Source organism: Struthio camelus, chromosome 7, assembly GCF_040807025.1.
Source record: "Struthio camelus isolate bStrCam1 chromosome 7, bStrCam1.hap1, whole genome shotgun sequence".
Taxonomy (NCBI): Eukaryota; Metazoa; Chordata; class Aves; order Struthioniformes; family Struthionidae; genus Struthio; species Struthio camelus.
In genome coordinates, this window is record NC_090948.1 from 14,577,327 (window position 1) to 14,594,812 (window position 17,486).

Below are 17,486 nucleotides of genomic sequence, written 5' to 3' on the forward strand. Positions count from 1 at the left end.
TTTTCAAATTTCTCAGAAAATTTTTCAATTTTCTGCAACATTTTTCAGTATAAAAATTTCTATAAAGTTCTACAACAAAAAGGCCATAGTTCCAACTGTTCAAGGATGTACCTACACACACGTACATAGAGCATGTCCCTGATTTGCGTATGAAGTTAGTCACATAAAGTTCAGTAGGATCGCGCACGTGAATGTAAATTAAGAGTTTTGGCATGCCACAAAGTCAAAATCTACATACTGGGGCAAGGAATGGGATGCTATCATTAAAATACTAACCACTTTGAAGGCTGTGCTAACGTAGGCGGATCCGATTTTGCTATTTTCAGAAGCACTCGCATTGGATTTAATTCATGATGAGGTGGCTCTATTTGAGCCATTTCTATTAAAGTAATGCCAAGAGACCAAATATCAGCCTTATAATCATAAGGCCTGTCTTTAGATGTCTCACACATTACTACTTCTGGAGCCATCCTGCAAATAGAAGAATGATGTACAGGATTAGAAAAAGAAGCATTCATCTTCTTAGGAAAAAGCATCTAAGCAGATGACTTCACTGAAACCATGTAAGAAGTAGGTGTTCTTCTTTAATACATTTACATAACATTTTATCAAGCTTATAATATTAACATTGAGGGTGATATTAGAACATCAGTTCATACTAGAAGGTCAGCAAAACAGTGCACTTACCAATACGGTGTACCAATAAAAGAATCTCTTCTCTGTATTGTCCTTGTGTTTTTAGCTGATACTCCAAAGTCCGCTTAAAGCAAATATTAAAAGTACTATTAACCAGGTGGTGGAACATGCACTATATTTTTATATTTTACGACTTTATTCTAAAATATTTTGTTACAGAATAAACATTCTACAATATTAAAACTCCAAAATAAGAAAGCAATATTTTATTTTGGTAATTGAGTGCCAACGCACACAGGTTTTGTAACATCCCTAGTAGAAGATATTCAATAAAGGCTAATTTTCATTGCTAAGAAAGTAATGCCAAGGTTAAACTGCGTGGGATAAGCCAGAGTCATGTATTTGCTGTAAGGATAAGTGGATTACATTATTTTAATTACTACATTATTTCTTTATCCTATGAAGGAACTGCCCAGAAGTGGCATATTAACCTCCCTTATTATTTTGACAACTCATTCAGTTTTTGATTTCAGGATTCAAAGTTTCCTACAGTGAGATTTTTGTGTTGTCATTTTTCTCTACCTCACAGGTTTCTTTCCGCCTAATTTTTCACTTTATGTTAAATATCTGAAATCTTGCATATTCCTCTTCAGTCAATATTTGACTAAAAATCAAAATAATCTTTCATTTAGTATAATCTATAAAGCATTACATTTCTCAATTAGAAAAAAGGCATTTATATTTAAATGTTATACTTATGTTATAGATGTAACATTTCTTAATGAAGATCTACTGGTTAGAGCAGAGGGACAAAACAGCCATATGTTACTGGCTTTAATCTATACAAAATGACTTGATGGGCTCAACACTTGAGAAGCCTAATTTTGCTCTGTGGAGAAAAAAAAAAAAGTGAGGCTTAAGAGAGCTATTTGTTCAAATACAAAATCTGAAACACTGAGGGACTACAGACAAAAATAATAAAAATTAAAATTCTCACGAAAATAATATTCAGTGAAGGAAATTTCCTTGTCATCCACATATTTATAAAACAAAGAATTACTCACTTTTACATGTGCTAGAAGCAAAAAATACAGCTAGGTTAAAAGGAGTAAGATGCTTCTCCAAAGGATGCTGCACACATTTCAAAAATAAAGTAATTCTCTTTTAGAAATCATAATTAGCAAACCTGCATATATCCACTAAATGCATGCATGGAGCAGATTTCTTTCTATTCTGAATTCTAAAGTAGTGTCTTGACAGCCTGCTACATGTCAGCCAGGCTTGTCAAAGAGCTTAATATAGTTCCAGGCCATGTGAGGAGGAAGCAGGTCATATGAGGCAATTAAAATGAACAGAAACAAATGAATGTCTCTCTAGTCATAAGAATCTTATTATGGTTTCTCTTTCAGTAGTACTTAGAAACTAAAGAGACTAGCTCCACTACGTTTTAAATATGGCCTGTAAGAGTGAGCCCATATCTCAATATTCAAGTTTACTAGAAAAGCAAAACAAAAACAAAAAAAACTTTGCAGTTGAAAAGAAAGGCACGTGTAGGTGTTATAAGTACAAATAATAGTCTTGTACAAGAGGGAATCTACGCAAAAGCAGAAATACACTAATGGATCGATTTAGCAAAGCAGGCACTTAATTATTCTCAATTTATTAACAGAGATGACGCATTATACCTTAACACCCAGCCATCCAGAGACACTGTGATCAGCAAGAGTTAGGTATGAATTTGGTGAAATTATATTGGCTTAAATTTAAAAAGCACCTCTGTGGCTAGGCTGGGAGTTAAAAGTCTCCAGTTAACTGTGGTAATCCTTAGATTCTCCTTGTCTTTACCCTCTGTGTAACTTGCATCCAAAGAAGTCGCCTAATGACAGCTGTTGTACAGAGAGAAGCGTTTGAAACCTGAACACCAGCTGCTACGTCACGGAGCTTGACACTGGGCACAGCCACTATAACGGCTGACAGTTTATACACATTTGTCCCTGAGGAAGCCCTGATCCCAGTGGATCCAGATAATTGCTATCTTTTCCTGGCTGAATGAAAGCAATGCTGTTCACACCCAACAGGCAGCTGGGAGGTCTTCATGATCGACTCCTCATGGATTCCCCAGCACACTGAAGGGAAAATTCGGATGCTTGCTTAAATTCAGATGATAGGAATCAACAACAGAGAGCTTTCAATTTTCTTCCAGGCTGTTCCATCTTAATATCAGTGCAATCAATAATAAAAAGGGTATGAAAAAACTAAAATGAGTAATTAAGAACATTACTTCTGTATGTATTTCTATATAGAGAAATAACAGAAGAGACAAGAGGACTAGGTAGTGGTTTTTGGTGACGGTAAGGATGTTCATTTTCAAAACTAATAACTTCAGCGGGAAGCTTTCAAGTTACCATAGTAAAGATGAATATAATTAGGAATGTTATAATAAAAACAGTAGGACCTCTGACTGACTTTAGGTAACTTGGTACATATATTGATGATGCCTACACCTGCCGCTTTTGAAGCTTATGACAAATTTGCCGAGCACAGTTTGGACACCTACTTGAGCTTTATTTCTTTTCCATAGTAACAAATCTTTTCTATCTGTGAACAAATTATCACTCTTAGATTTACATTTAAATACATATATACTGAACTCTGCCAAAATACAGCCAAGAGAAAACACAATTATATGACCACCTGAAGTTCTGGGGAAGAGGTTTTATACGCAACATGCTTACCTAGTTTAATGTCTCCATCTAATGTGAAAAGAATATTGCCAGCTTTTAAATCTCTGTGGATGATCTTATTTTCATGCAGGTAGTTCAATGCTTCCAGTGTCTGTCTGCATACCACTTTGATCTGTGGCTCTGTTAACGGCCTCTCGAGCTCTAGAAGAGAAAGAGACAGAAATAAATACAATATTTTTCCATTTTTTGTTCTTATTTATTCATAATGATCAGTCTAGAAGTATATGTAAAAATTAACTAATAAAGCTGACAGATTCTGTACACTGCATATCAGAAAAACTTCCTAGTTCAAAATTCTTACTCTATCTAGATTAATAGCAGAATTTCAAATTCTTTCAGGGGAGCAATAATTTCATCCTTTGTACCTGGAAAGATCCTCAGTATGAACCATCTATACCACCTTATCCAAACTGTGAAAAAGCCACATAATTTAGAGACTGATTTCTTTTGTGTGGTATACAGAAACGTTAAAGACAAGATCCGTTACTTACTGGTATTAGCACTCACCTAATTTGAGGAATAGTGCAGAAAATCTAACTTTAAGGCTAATATAATATAAAAAATTATCATAACATAATTTGGAGGATGACTAGGGAAGGGGAAGAATCATATCCTGGAAAAGGGTATGATCCTGGAAAAGGTTATCATATTGATCATCATATAACAAAAGAGAGCTCCATAAGAGTATGAGAACAGCTTATCACATTAATTTAGAGGATCTAGACATCAAAAATGTGTTTTGCAAAGTAAATGAACATTGTAAAAATCCAGAAAATTTAACTTATAATTTTCATAGCTACAGTTGTAAATGCTCGTTAAAAACTACCACAATTCAAAATACATGGCCCATATATTACATAACTATTTGCATTTCAAAGCAATATACATGTGAAATAAATAAATTAAAATATATAACTATTATCATTTTAAGGTGTTATAAAGTTTATTATTTGAAAGAACTTCTATTTACCCAGCATTACTGCATCTACTGCTCCACCAGCACAAAATTCGATCAGGATCTGTATATAAACAAAAGAATACATAAATTATAAATTAAACAGTTCTGCTGAAATGAATCATTGATTAGAGGAACATTATCAGAAGACCTGAGTTTCAAGCTATTTGACCTTGAAATTAATTCACTAACCTCCACAAAATATCGGTACTATTACTCAACTAAAAGTAGGGCTGTGAAGCTCAAGTAAATTGTTTGAAAAACGCTGGGTGATCCTCAGACAAAAGCGTTAACCCAATTATAAAATTCTACAATAAAAAGTATTAGGGTCAACTTGAATCTGACTTGTTGTAATGTGATTTACCTAATCCCTGCAAACTCATTTCTCAATTATTATACTGTATGTCCACATTATATTCTCTTTGACTGAAAAAGTTCAAGAACAGAAGCGACACGATTTTCCAGTAGCAGAAATTGCTATTTTCTATATTTGTTTCACACGAAATGAAAATATAGAAAAATACACTAAAAAAATTACAGAAAATTAGTAAGTTTAAAGAATAAATTGAAATGTTCACATTCATTTTTCTCCTTTTTTATTGATGCCTATAATTTGCCCCAGAATCTAATAATACTAAAATAATTAATTTCCAGTTCTCTGTTTCCTTGTGAAACAAAAATAAACTATGCTGACATGTAGAACAGAAAGAAGGTAGACGAAGGTAATGAAGAGAACAGGGGAAAAAAAGGAAAGGCAAGTCAAGACTTTGCTACTCCATTCTTCTTTGTTTTCTTTTTTCAGTAATTTGAACTTTAAACGTTTAACTATAATTTTCAGACTGATGGCAAAAGAGTACTTCCTGTCATAACCGAAACGGTCAATATTCTCGGAAATAAAATCTTGATTTTCTGCTTCAGTGTACTTTTAAATTCAGAGCATAATTGCTCATAGAAGACGACGACTCAGATTATGCCTTATACAGTAACACTCATATTTACTACTTATGTGATATAACACTACTTTAAATTAATATTGTAGCTAATCATTGCTACAACGATACTAACAAATGTATTATATAGTGCAACTCTTCATAAATCCTCTAAACTATTATACCACTTATGTGCTTCTACACACCCACCACCAAGTAAGTTAAGTGTTAAAAAAAAAAAAAAATCTAAATAAAGAATTTCTTTCTCTAAAATTTGCTGTTTGTTCTGATAATCTGACAAATCTCTCTTTGGTAAAGAAATTATGTTTCTAAAACTGGAAAGCCAAATAGCATGTTTTATGTCCGGCTCTATCATTCTTTTCTTTTCTCCTCCCACTTAATTCTGTTTACTTCCCACATCATTATAGTCTTCTCCCTGTCACTTTCATGGCTCTGCTACTTCACAGTAACTAAATATCTGCAATTCTGTATCTTCAATTTTATTTTCCTTTCCTACCATCTTTGCTCTGCCAGTGAAGCCCACCCACTCAGATTCACATTCAGCTTCTACGCGTACTTGCTTTCATGCTGACATTTATGCATGGAAGCGTTTTCATTATTCCACTCTGTAATACAATATCATTCTACCCTCCACTCAGATCACTCAGGTCTTCACAAAGTCCATCAAAATAAATCTACTTCAGGAAGCATGGTATTACACATCCATTATTTTTATGCTTAAGGAATAAAGCATATTCATATGACCCCAGGGAAACCTCCTGTGTAACTTTTTTTTAGATATTTTTGCAATTTAAATTCTTAAAAAAGACATCTATATTTTCCTTGTGCAATCCCAAAACCACTTATACAAATATTATATGAAATCATCTAAAATAAAATAAAATGTATTTTCATACCCAAAGTTACGCCGTGCAGCGGAATTAGCAGAACACTGAGGTACAGTCACATGAATACACACTAAACTTCTGTTTGCAAAAGATCTAGATTTTTAGTAAACTAATTATGGTTCAAGTCCTGGCAAACTGTCCTCCCTGGCAGTTACCAATGAATTCAGCTGGATCTAAAATAAACATATACCTCACATGATTGACCTTTTCAGCCCCTTATTCATTTTGCAGCTGCAATTTCTGCATCTCACTCTAAACTGTACTAATGTAATTAAAATCTGAATCCTGCTGTTACAAATATGCACTGCCTAAGAACTCTACCCATACATGCAAATCAATTGCTAACTTCCAAATTTTAGTTTCGAACTGCTGACTAGATGACTTAGTGCAGTTCAATTTTAAGGACAGTTTCCTAAAAGTCATACTCACAATTTGCAGATTAGTTTTGAAACTGTAGGCAGTTATCCTAACAGTGACACCACAGAAGAAATACAACTGATTAAATAAGAATCTTTACAATTAGGCCAGGAAAAAATGAAATTTCAATATTCTTTTGACACAAATAAAAGCATTTATAGAAAAAAACACCTACCCAGAGATTGTTTTCATAGTAGAAAGCATCTAGGAGCTTAACAATATTAGGGTGATCACAGGATGCTAAAATATCAATCTCAACCATGTAATCTTCTAGTTCTTCTTCCGATTTAGTATCAATCACCTTTGCAGCAGCCAGTACTTTTGTTTCTTTGTTCTGAGCCTATAAAACAAAGCCACAGCAAACAGTTAGATATGAATTTAGACAACTGTCATAAAAAAAAAAAAACCCTCCCATCCTTTGATATTTCTGTACTACTTTCCTCCTTTAGCATGCTTCTCTAGAAATATTTATTCATTAATCCTCAACATTTCCCTGAAGAATACATAAGAGAATACCTGCACATTAAAGACTAGGTAAATTATGGCCGAAGTTTTAGTAATTTGTCTCAAAGTCATAAAGAATCAATGGAAGGCAAGAACGAAGGAATGCTTGACTCCAGTTGCATTCTTTAAATCACCGTGGAGTTGATAGTTCAGAGACATTACTATTTTGTACTCCTTGGATGAAGTTCAGTGCTGCTCCTCAAAAAATCCATCAGTATTTGGCAGCAGTACAAAGTAGCCTCTACCTTCCTATATATGACTGCACATTCTTGCCCTTCCGGCACTCCCCACGTTGTAGTAGCACAGCTGATCACAAAGCCGCATAGAAAACCAGATGCTCTATCAGTAATCAGCAGGTTATGCTCGTCTTGAGCTAGGGGATGTATTCAAGCTGTCATGTTAAAAAAGCTGCCAAGCCAACATGAATTTGTCCAGACATTTTGCTCTGCTTGCTTCATAAGTCTAGGAGCGCTTCCACAGACAGCTACTCACCGACGCTGGCCGGGCTGAAAACTCTACCAACCTCTGCTTTATGGCTCAACCCCTTAAGACTGGGGAGATTTTGATTTGAAAAGCAAAAGGAAAATGAAAGCTTGGGTACCTGAGAGAAAGCATTTTTCCTGGCATTTGAATAATCTTCAGCTTTTTTTTAAACATTAAAAACATTTTAATATTATAAACAAGTAGGATGACGTGCATTTAAATAGTAAATACAGTTTCAGAAACCAGTTACTGTAAATGCTTTTTCAGCAATTTTTTTGTAATTAAGTAATTCATCAAAACTAGATTTCTTTTTTTCTTTTTCAATATATGTTGGAGATAAAGTATATGTGTACATACTATATATGTATACACACACACATATATATACACACACATCACGCATTTTCTAATACATCTCTTGCACGCTGCTTAAAGGCACACTGTAACTTGGAACCTGGTGCACTTCAGACAAAACAGGAATAATTTCTGAAACCATCACAAAAACACTAGTCCTATCAAGGCATTCACAGTGGTTAACTTTGCCTCTGAATAAATGAAGTTATAGGATGGAAGTCAACCTCACCGATTACACAAAAAGACCATGAAAAAAAGGCCTAGATTTACCCTACTGAGCTTTAGGCATTAAAATGAAATGAGAAGTAGGGACACAGGTGCTCTCCCAAAGAGCAAAAGGTGAGAGAGAGTCTCCAGGACAATTCCAACAGGAGGCGTGAACCCGCGCGAGGTGGGTCACCCCATCTCTCTGCTGCACAGGGCGTCTTGCTTCCACACTTAGTCAGGAAGGACGTGGGCCAGGATACAGCCAAAAACACAACAACAACCACCACCACCACCCCAAACATTTTTTGGTCACCTAATCTCATTATACTAATCTTGGACAACAGCTGTAAAACCAGCAAGTAGGAATTCTTAAGCATGATTTCCAAGGCCTAAATATTGCTACTTCCCATTTTTTCAATGTGGCAAAGGAAAATACAAGCTTTAAAAATGGACATCCATGAAAAACATTCATTCAGCAGAACAACAGTAACTGCAAAATACAGTCACAGGATGAATCAGCTAGGACTATGGTTGTTATGTTGAGGATAAAGACTGCGATGCATGTGCAATATTTATTTATATCTCAATACTCACTTCAAAAAGTGCCCTTCAAATAAAAAATAATATTTTCCTTCCCAAATAATGGATTTGTATAGCATTATTCTAAAACGAACAAAATACTGACAAGTTTTCTAACATATATTCTAAATAAGCATGATAATATTAAAAAGAAAAAGGTGTGCTTAATGCAAAAAGTATTGGTTTTAGTTTCATGTTTTATAGAAGGAATAATAGACCAACTTTCCTATCCCGTAGCTGGACTCAACATATTGCAAATCAAACACGAAAGATGAAACAGATGTCTCACTCTACAACAGAATTAGAGTTGTTGGAAAACTAAAAAAAATATGTTCGCAGAAAACAGTTGTTAAAACACCTTTTTAAAGAATACAAATATTAATTAACTGGAAATTTCTTTTTGTGAAACCAGCATGGCTACTCACTCTCCACAGTATTTTAGAACTGATTGCTGATAATACTCCAAAAAATTATGAGAAAATTCTAAAATTCACTTTCAGCCAAATTTGCACTTAAAAATCAGTATCATATTCCTGAGATTTTGTTTAAATAAAACTTTGTTTTAAATTTCTATACCAATTAACGGTAACAGATTTTACCGTTTTCAGATTCAATTTCACCTCTGAGGGAGAAAAAGACACACTTGAAAATCAGGCTGCATGACTACATGTTAGGGATTTTGCAGCATACATGGCATATATATATATATATTTTTTTCTACTGACAGAGTACTTTGCATTTTGATTTTTTTCCCCAGGCCTTTCTGCTTGAAGTAAAAGAAGCTTATTCAAACCAGATTTCTCATTATCACTTGCTTGTGGAAGCTCTGTTAAAACACTCAATTATAAAACAGAGGTGATTATAGAGACAGTATAATTATCTTTATGAGCATCCTCACAATTATAAACAAAATAAATGTATGCTCTTGTTTCGACTTCTGATAGTAACGTTTTGTGGGCCTGGATCCAGAATTTTTTCCTAGTCCTCAAAAGAAAAAGAAATTATAATTAGCATATTCCTGCCAGGTATTTCTGAAGACTGATAATTTTAAGTGCACATCAAGTTATACTGAAAATAAAGAACATCTTTATAAATTTTAATTGTGGTCTTAAAAGTTCATTTTCAGTAAGATATTATTAGTTTCCCTTCTAAAACGTACATGCTACGCTATAACAACAATCTACCTACGTGGCTTGCTGTGAGAAACTCATGAGAAATATTTGCCTTTGAACTGCGTAGGAAAGGATTTTACTCTTCATGCATAAGACCTACGTAGCACCGAGTCGTATGGGAAAACGCTAGACTGAGAAACAAGGAACAATAAGCATTCACAGCTCTGTGTGGGCACATTTGTTTTTTCTAGACTTCAGTTGAATCCTTTCTTCTGTCACATAACATTTTCTGAAGGTCAGAGCAGGAGCAAAAGCGTTTGTGCAGATGCATTCTTGATTTGCGTATACTCATCTTACAGTTGGGCACTTGAACACTTGAAGTCAAATAAAAAACATTCACGCTACTTGAGGTTCTGCCCTTTCAGAATAGGCATATATATCCTTATATTAGTTTCTTCAGGTATTTTAGAGTTCCAATATCAGTTCAAGTTAGTCTTATGTGCTCTGCTCAAACTCATTTGATTCTGCTTCTCTGATGGGTGGTTTAAGCTTTGGTCTCATGCAAAGAAATCCAAGCCACTCTGTCTTTAATAGTTTTGGTTCCATTCAGCCTTCTGTGGAAGCAGGGAAGCAAGGGAGAGAAAGCTTTTCTTTCTGTGCATTAACAAAATTTGATCTCTTCAGAACATTCATACCTATGGTTGAAAGCTGGGTCAGAGTAACTCATTCCCCCAACAACTGATTACTGCAACATGTCATTGCTATTATTAACTACTATATGCAGTAATATATAAATATTACAGTCCTTCCACTAAAACTTCTATTTGGATTATTTATTCAAGGTTACTGCAGTACACACTAACTTGCGGGGGATAGTACATGCAATGGAATAGCAAACCATGTTACAGCAATTCTTTCACCCTTGCAACGGATGGCACAGTTTCGTTAGCAGCAAATATACAGAAAAATATCCTTATTTTCTTAGTTCTAAGAAAAAGTATTTTTAGGAAGATATCGTATGGAGGCTTCCATACAAAAAATGATTTTGTAAATCAGAAACTTACAAATTACTTTCTCTGAACCTAAAATACTTCACACTGAAATGGTAACTAAATCAACTACACAAAAACAAACATTTGGAAATATATCAGTACTGGACAGAGGAATAACCATTCTACCTGAAACCAGTATTTGCGAGTGCATGAAGCTAGTGTTCCATTGCTACTTAGATTTTTATACAGTGTCCTGTACCCAGCTATCAGTTCCAGATCCAGAGGGCTTTATGAAGTTAAGAGACTGATAGCAGAATATTAAAAGGCAGCTTTACCATCTGGCCCCTCACCCAAAAGATTGCATATTCCCAGCTATGGACAACACGGAAAGCAAAGCTACTGCTCCAAAGTAACAGGTTTCTAGCTCAGAGATAACTCAGTCTTTCATCTTTAGAGGACCAACGTGAAATTTCTGCCTCGGTTGTGAGTAGCTGTTTCGGCTGCATATCACCAGCACGTGCTTTCTTCCCAGCTGTGCAGTTTCCCTCCTGTGATGCAGCGCTACGCACATGGGCATCTAAAAATGACAATACTATTCACAGTCAAAAAAAGTTAAGTACATCCCTTCACTACTGTTCAGTCTACCAGAAACACTGCTGAGATATGAGATAGAGAATTATTTGTCACTTCTTTCTTCCGAATGTCTGATTTCTTTGGAAACGTTATATAATCACACAGTTTTGCAAGCAGCAAAACAAATCAATCAAGAAGCTGTTCCTTCCGGACTCATTCCTCTCAGCCAAACTGTAATCATAATCATAGTCCATCAAGGTTACCATAAAGTGGGAAATATGCATCCCTATTCAACAAAAAACTTTTTGTATATAAAAGAAGCTATATTTGTGTAAACCTGGAATTTTCAGATCTAGCTCCATTTAACACTTTCACATGATGTCTAATCTGAGTAAAATAGACTCAGTACCGAAAGACTGTCCTTGCACAACACAGAAAGGCAAGAGCTGTTTCTTAAGAGCTATCAGAAAGCAGCTAGTCTGGGCTTTCTTGAATTTATGAACCAAGAAAATTCCTACAATTTCAGATTGTAACAGCCTGACCAAATGAATCTATAAGCAGCCAGGTCTACTGGAGAAACTACACTGGACTTCGGTTTGCATGAATTTCTATATTATATCTAACATTTTGCTGTGCATTTTGAAACTAAAGATAGCTGCATAATTGACTAGTATTATTGTCATTCATATTACCAAAAGAGTGCTTATTAATGAATTTTAAGAAAAAGAAACTCTACTTTAGTCAGATAAAAGGAAGCATGAATTCTAACACCCAGTGTAGGGAAATATAGTTAAAAGCACTAGTTTGAATTCAAGAGCAAATAGCTAACTGCAATATAAACCTCAAGTTTTAAAATAAACCAGAAGTTAGGCCAATAAAAAACTGGTAAGCTTTGAAAAAAGTAGTAGTAACAAAAACAAGCTAGACAGAATTACAACTTTTTTTTGTATTTTAATTACACATATAACTGGTCCAAGGAATCAAAGAGCAGCTAACGTCGGTTGTACCTGCTGGAACTTGTTGAAATGACTGTTAAGAACGAACTACTCAGAAGATAATGAAAGGGCAGTATCTACCAAGGAAGATGATACACCCTTAACTACAAGTGATTGGCCAAAATTTTCCTTTGTATACACAGTATTCCTTAACTACCAACTATAGTATACCTTCTACTCAACTACAGTACCTTTTACTCAACAATGGTTTAATGCCAGGGCAAACGCGCTGAAATTGAACGGTAGATTAAAAAAAGTCTATTTCCTACAAGCATGCAGTATTACTAAGTTGAGTTCCCAGGGTTCCACCCAGAGTAGGACGTACATCTTCATGATAGTGTGGTCGTGGTGCTGCCTTTGTGGCTGTACTGGTTTTGGAGCAGTTTCCATGACAACGTTACTTTTCTAACATTATCCCTTTACTTTCGTACTTATTGTGGTTCTTCTGCTTTCGCCACGGTTCCTGAGGATTCCACAAGTTATTTTGGCAGGGGGAGCAGCACGCACTATAATTTTCATGTTTAACCTCATGATTTCCCTTATGCATTTTCATTAATTCCATGGCATTTTGCATACTAGTTAAGCAGAGTTCCCATCCTGATTCATACATATACCTTGTGTCACTCCAGTCAGTAGGAATATTTACAGGCATATTTGCAAGAGCAGGGCTGAAACTGACAAATATGCACAAAGTAACCAACACAGTCCTTCACAGGCAACTTAACAGAGGAAGCATATCAGATTTTAGAATCCTTCTTCTTACTGAAGCACATGCATTTAAAAATAGGAAATAAAAAGAATAAAAGTCAGCTAAATACTGGAAGGATATTCTCTAGCATACACTACACTGTTTTATAAAAATATATTCTTACTTTTTCCCTTTTTCTTCTCTCTCAAATAAAAGGTACAGGAAAAAAAAAAACAGCTATGTTGGGAAAACATTTGCAAATAAAACATTAAATGGTGTCAGAGGTATAAATGCAAAGGACTCGGGGGGTTTTCTGCCTTTTTCTTTTCCTAAATTCAGTCATAACAACTGTACGTACCACTCCCAAAAGCAGCATTAAAATACACGATTCTGCATTACAATCAACTCCTATATTAGCAGTGGGGGAGGTGTGAGAAACCAAGACTTATTCCTGCAGTGCTAAGCTGCTTTGCCAGTATCTTTCATCTGCAGAGGACACTAACAGTTGCTGGCAGAGCTCTTCTTCATTTTACACAGCACCAGACTGACATGCAACTTCCCAAGAAGCACATCCCAGTGCATCCTCATCTCTATTTACAAACATTACCCCAGCTATTTGTTCACTCTGGTTGCATTAGAAATGCATAACGCTTGCTTTTTATTAATTTACACAAATTAATTTTAAACGCTATAGGTTAAAATTAAATCTTTATTCTAGCATGAACACACCTTTATTCTAGATGACAAAAATTAATAGTAATTCCAATAGATGGCATAAAACCAGGACATAATTTTTAGCAAACAGCCATTGCTAATTCTAGCCGTTCACAGGAATTACTTTTAAGATATCTTTCAGCAAGATGGAGTTGAAGGTGTCTCTAGGCTGTTGGGTTTTTTTTTCAGAAAGATATCATGCTGCTGGGTTGACAGTTGAGAATTTTATGATTTGTTCTTGATAACTTATGATTTGTTTCAACATAGGCCTTAAGAATGCTCCAATTCCTTTCCTTGGGGGATTGTATGTTGTAACTTTGCTTCTAGCCACTTAACATCTGTAATAATGCTTTAGTTTACTTGAGATTTATTTCAGTAGCCTGTGCCTTTCAGATTTATCTCAGAGAGCCTGTGTTACTCCCGTTAACCTCTTTTCCTAGCAAGGCATTTGGAATTGCAAAAATTAGCTCTGCAGCTTTCCGCAAACAAATACACCATAGAGAATTTTGGCTTCACGTAGCAGTAAGTCATTTTGGTTACTAGCACTTCACAGACAATATATAGTACATCACAGAAATGCTTATTAATCTAAAGTACTTCTATTAAAGTGACAGAGTAAAGCCATGGCTTCTCCATACCCTGTTCCTTGGGTTAGGTTACAAAACAAATAAATTAAGAGTGGGATCTCCTCTGCTGTGAGCCTTTAGTCAGGATCACAGATAGGATGGCTAGATCCACTGTCTGACTCAGTTCAGCTCTTTTGGTATGGAAAGTTCTCTTTCCAAACTGGAAATGAACAAGTCAATAAAACAATAAATTAAGAACAAATACCAACTTCTCTGGACTTCAGGAAGCCTTCAAAGGCCTTCTAATAGGTTACTTCAGAAACTAAATAGTCATAGAAATTAAATGCGTTACACTAAGTTAAAAAATTTTGTCAACAAGTAAATATGATTAAATGTTCTAGATTCCATACAGGAGAAGGAAGACATGTGAGGATCTGTACTAATACAGATTATTTAATGCATTTATTGTAGAAGACGATGGGACATTACAGAAATTATTCAACTGTCATCTAAAGTATATATACATCTCGCTAGTTCAAAAATAATGGCAGTTAGGGAGAGGAAAAAGGTACTCTGTAATTTGATACTGCAAAGTGATCCATTTTTCAGATTTGCAAAGAGCACACCTAAATAGGCATAGCGGAATGATTAAATGAAATAAGAGGAAGCATTACAGCCCCACTGCATTCTCTGTCTTGCTAGAGGGAAAAATAAAGAAAGTGTATTTGATATATTTTAAAGGAACAATATAAACTATGTAAGTTCAGCAGTTTAAGATTCAGCATTTTACAAAAAGACACTTGATGAAAACTTAAGTCATAGTTATAACACATTAGGAAATGAAGCGTGACTGAATCAACACCACGTGAACACTGGCAATAGTTCTTGCAAAACCATCAAAGCATGTATTCTGTTGCTCCATGCATGCTCTAGTCTGTTGAGATGAAACTTCCCTTGTTGCTGAGGTAACAAAAAAGGAAGTAACTAGCTTTTGACTGCTTTCATAAAAAAAAAAAAAGGTGCAATATGATCTTTGTTTTGTAAGTGAAATTGTTATAGACACCAAGTCATAATTCTCTTTTTAGTATTAATGTATTTTGAAAACAACAGGAAATCTAGAATTTTAGAGCAGCCACGTATTGCTTCCTCTCACAAGTCTTTTAAACAGTCTGATAGAAATCAACCGAAAAGAAGCAGCTGGGGAAAAAAGAAAAAAATAATAATACTGATATAGTTAAACCAGTGTCTTTCAGCTCTTCTGTACCTTTATAATGTAAACAAACCAATTTCCATTCAGTTCTACAATGAACTTCATTCAGTAATTACAGAATTCAGTCATGTATGATATTTAATGCTTATACAGTTTGTGACTTGCCAGTAGCTTTCTTGAGAGTCTTTCAAGAAATGATCCTAAAGCTACACAGCATCTCTTAAAAAAAGGTGAACACTTCTGACGTTCAACTTAGAACGATTCTTTCATATGCATTTCATAATGACCTAGCTACATCACTTCGTGCTGCAAGTGTCAGATCTCTCAAGAGATCAGAAAGAGCCACTGAATAAACATTTGCTATTCCTTGAAAACTGGCTATTCAAGTGCCACAAAACCAGCTTCTTGGATTCTGCAAGTAAACTTCATTCCTATTCAGCACAGTACTGGGACATGTTGCTTCTGATGTTTTCTTTCAGATTAATTGCTTCATTTTAAATTGGTGAATTTAAACACCTGTTGAAACAAAACAATTAAGGACTACTAAGTGACTACTCTCAGAAACTATGTGGATGCTGATCCCATTATGTATCAGCTCATTTTGAAAGAAATTTGAATGTAGATAAGCATGCTGCTGATGCTAATCTTTTTCAAATTCTTCAGATGTGTTTTGTACCCTTGCTGTCTGCCATTTGACTAAGTACTTAGCGTGATGCATTCAGAATTCACCTAATATGCTAGCGATAAATACAAATGGCTGTAGGAACTATTATGTTGCTTAGTAAAATGCTTAAAGACAAATCCAGATAAAATACTTCAAATCTCTTCAAAGCTTGGTATGTGCAGAACGTGCAAAGGAAAAACATCTGCTTTACTCAGACTTTTTCAGCTAATTATCTTGTTAAAATCAGAGATTCTCATATAAGGTAGAAATAATGATATTCATCCGCTGACAGAACTGCTGAGCGTTATGATAAACAGTGCACACAGTCAAACATACAAGATGTCCAAGGGGAAGTACTATTCTTCTCTCTCAATAGTGTGGCAATGTACATTTTAATGGAGTTATGAAAGCTTTATGCTGCCCATGCCCCCTTAAAACTGACAGCAACTAAGATGCACCAGTATGGTGTTGGGTTTTTTTCTTGTTTGTTTTTATTCTGTTACTAGGCTAAAGGCTTTTTGAAGGAGAAGGCTGTCGTTTGTTGCCTATCTGTACTGTTAAAAGGAATGCATGATTCCTCTCCTTTCTGGAAAGTTACCTAAACTATTTCTGCTTCAAAAAAACTATGCCCATCTACAACTCACCTCACCTTGAGCTTCAACTCACCTCACCCTGAAATTCAACTCAATTTCTGTATTATTCTCCTATAGGTAAATTTAGTCCCAAATAACAAGTCTTGTAAATGTTTCATTCTTTTCTAGCAGTTCCTGTAGCATACTTAAAAAGCAGAGAAAAGAACCACCACCTGAAATAAACTGGAAACATAGGCTTAAAATATGTTTCCAGTCAAAGGGGTCTACATAACAACATTCTTCCAGCATCACTACCAACCAGCAAGGCAAAGAGAGCGCGCTACTGAATGATACAATACCAAAAGAGCAGTGTTTAACAAAACTGCATTTAACAACAGTCCCTTACAGCAGATAATTTATACAACAAACTTTTCTGACACCTTTTTCTTGACAAGAAGTAATTTTGTGACATAACATAACTTCAGAACATCAACATACTACTTCAAGCCATGCTGCTACAGTCCTGTCCCTTTTGCCTTGCATCAGCGCTGTCCCTTCTCTGGTGCTCCTGTGAGCTGGTTTGGGGAGCTAATAAAGATGAGAGCAATTCACTCCTTAGACAATCAACTTTCAGATGGTTTAATTTCTCGACGCAGATCATCAGGGGGGCAGGCAAGCAAAGCT

The 17,486-nt window shown here is 35.2% G+C and overlaps 1 protein-coding gene across 4 annotated transcripts in view; it reads right to left on the minus strand.

The window, feature by feature from the left end:
• SLK (STE20 like kinase) overlaps positions 1-17,486 on the minus strand; it is a 52,644-nt gene that overhangs the window by 23,284 nt on the left and 11,874 nt on the right. For all 4 annotated transcript variants that reach the window (XM_068949719.1, XM_068949717.1, XM_068949718.1 and 1 more), the window contains exons 2-6: positions 6,765-6,929; positions 4,351-4,399; positions 3,372-3,521; positions 688-760; positions 277-471 (exon numbers count right to left, since the gene is read on the minus strand). In XM_068949719.1, coding sequence (XP_068805820.1) covers positions 277-471; positions 688-760; positions 3,372-3,521; positions 4,351-4,399; positions 6,765-6,929 — 632 coding nt within the window. The remainder of the gene's footprint in view (positions 1-276; positions 472-687; positions 761-3,371; positions 3,522-4,350; positions 4,400-6,764; positions 6,930-17,486) is intronic.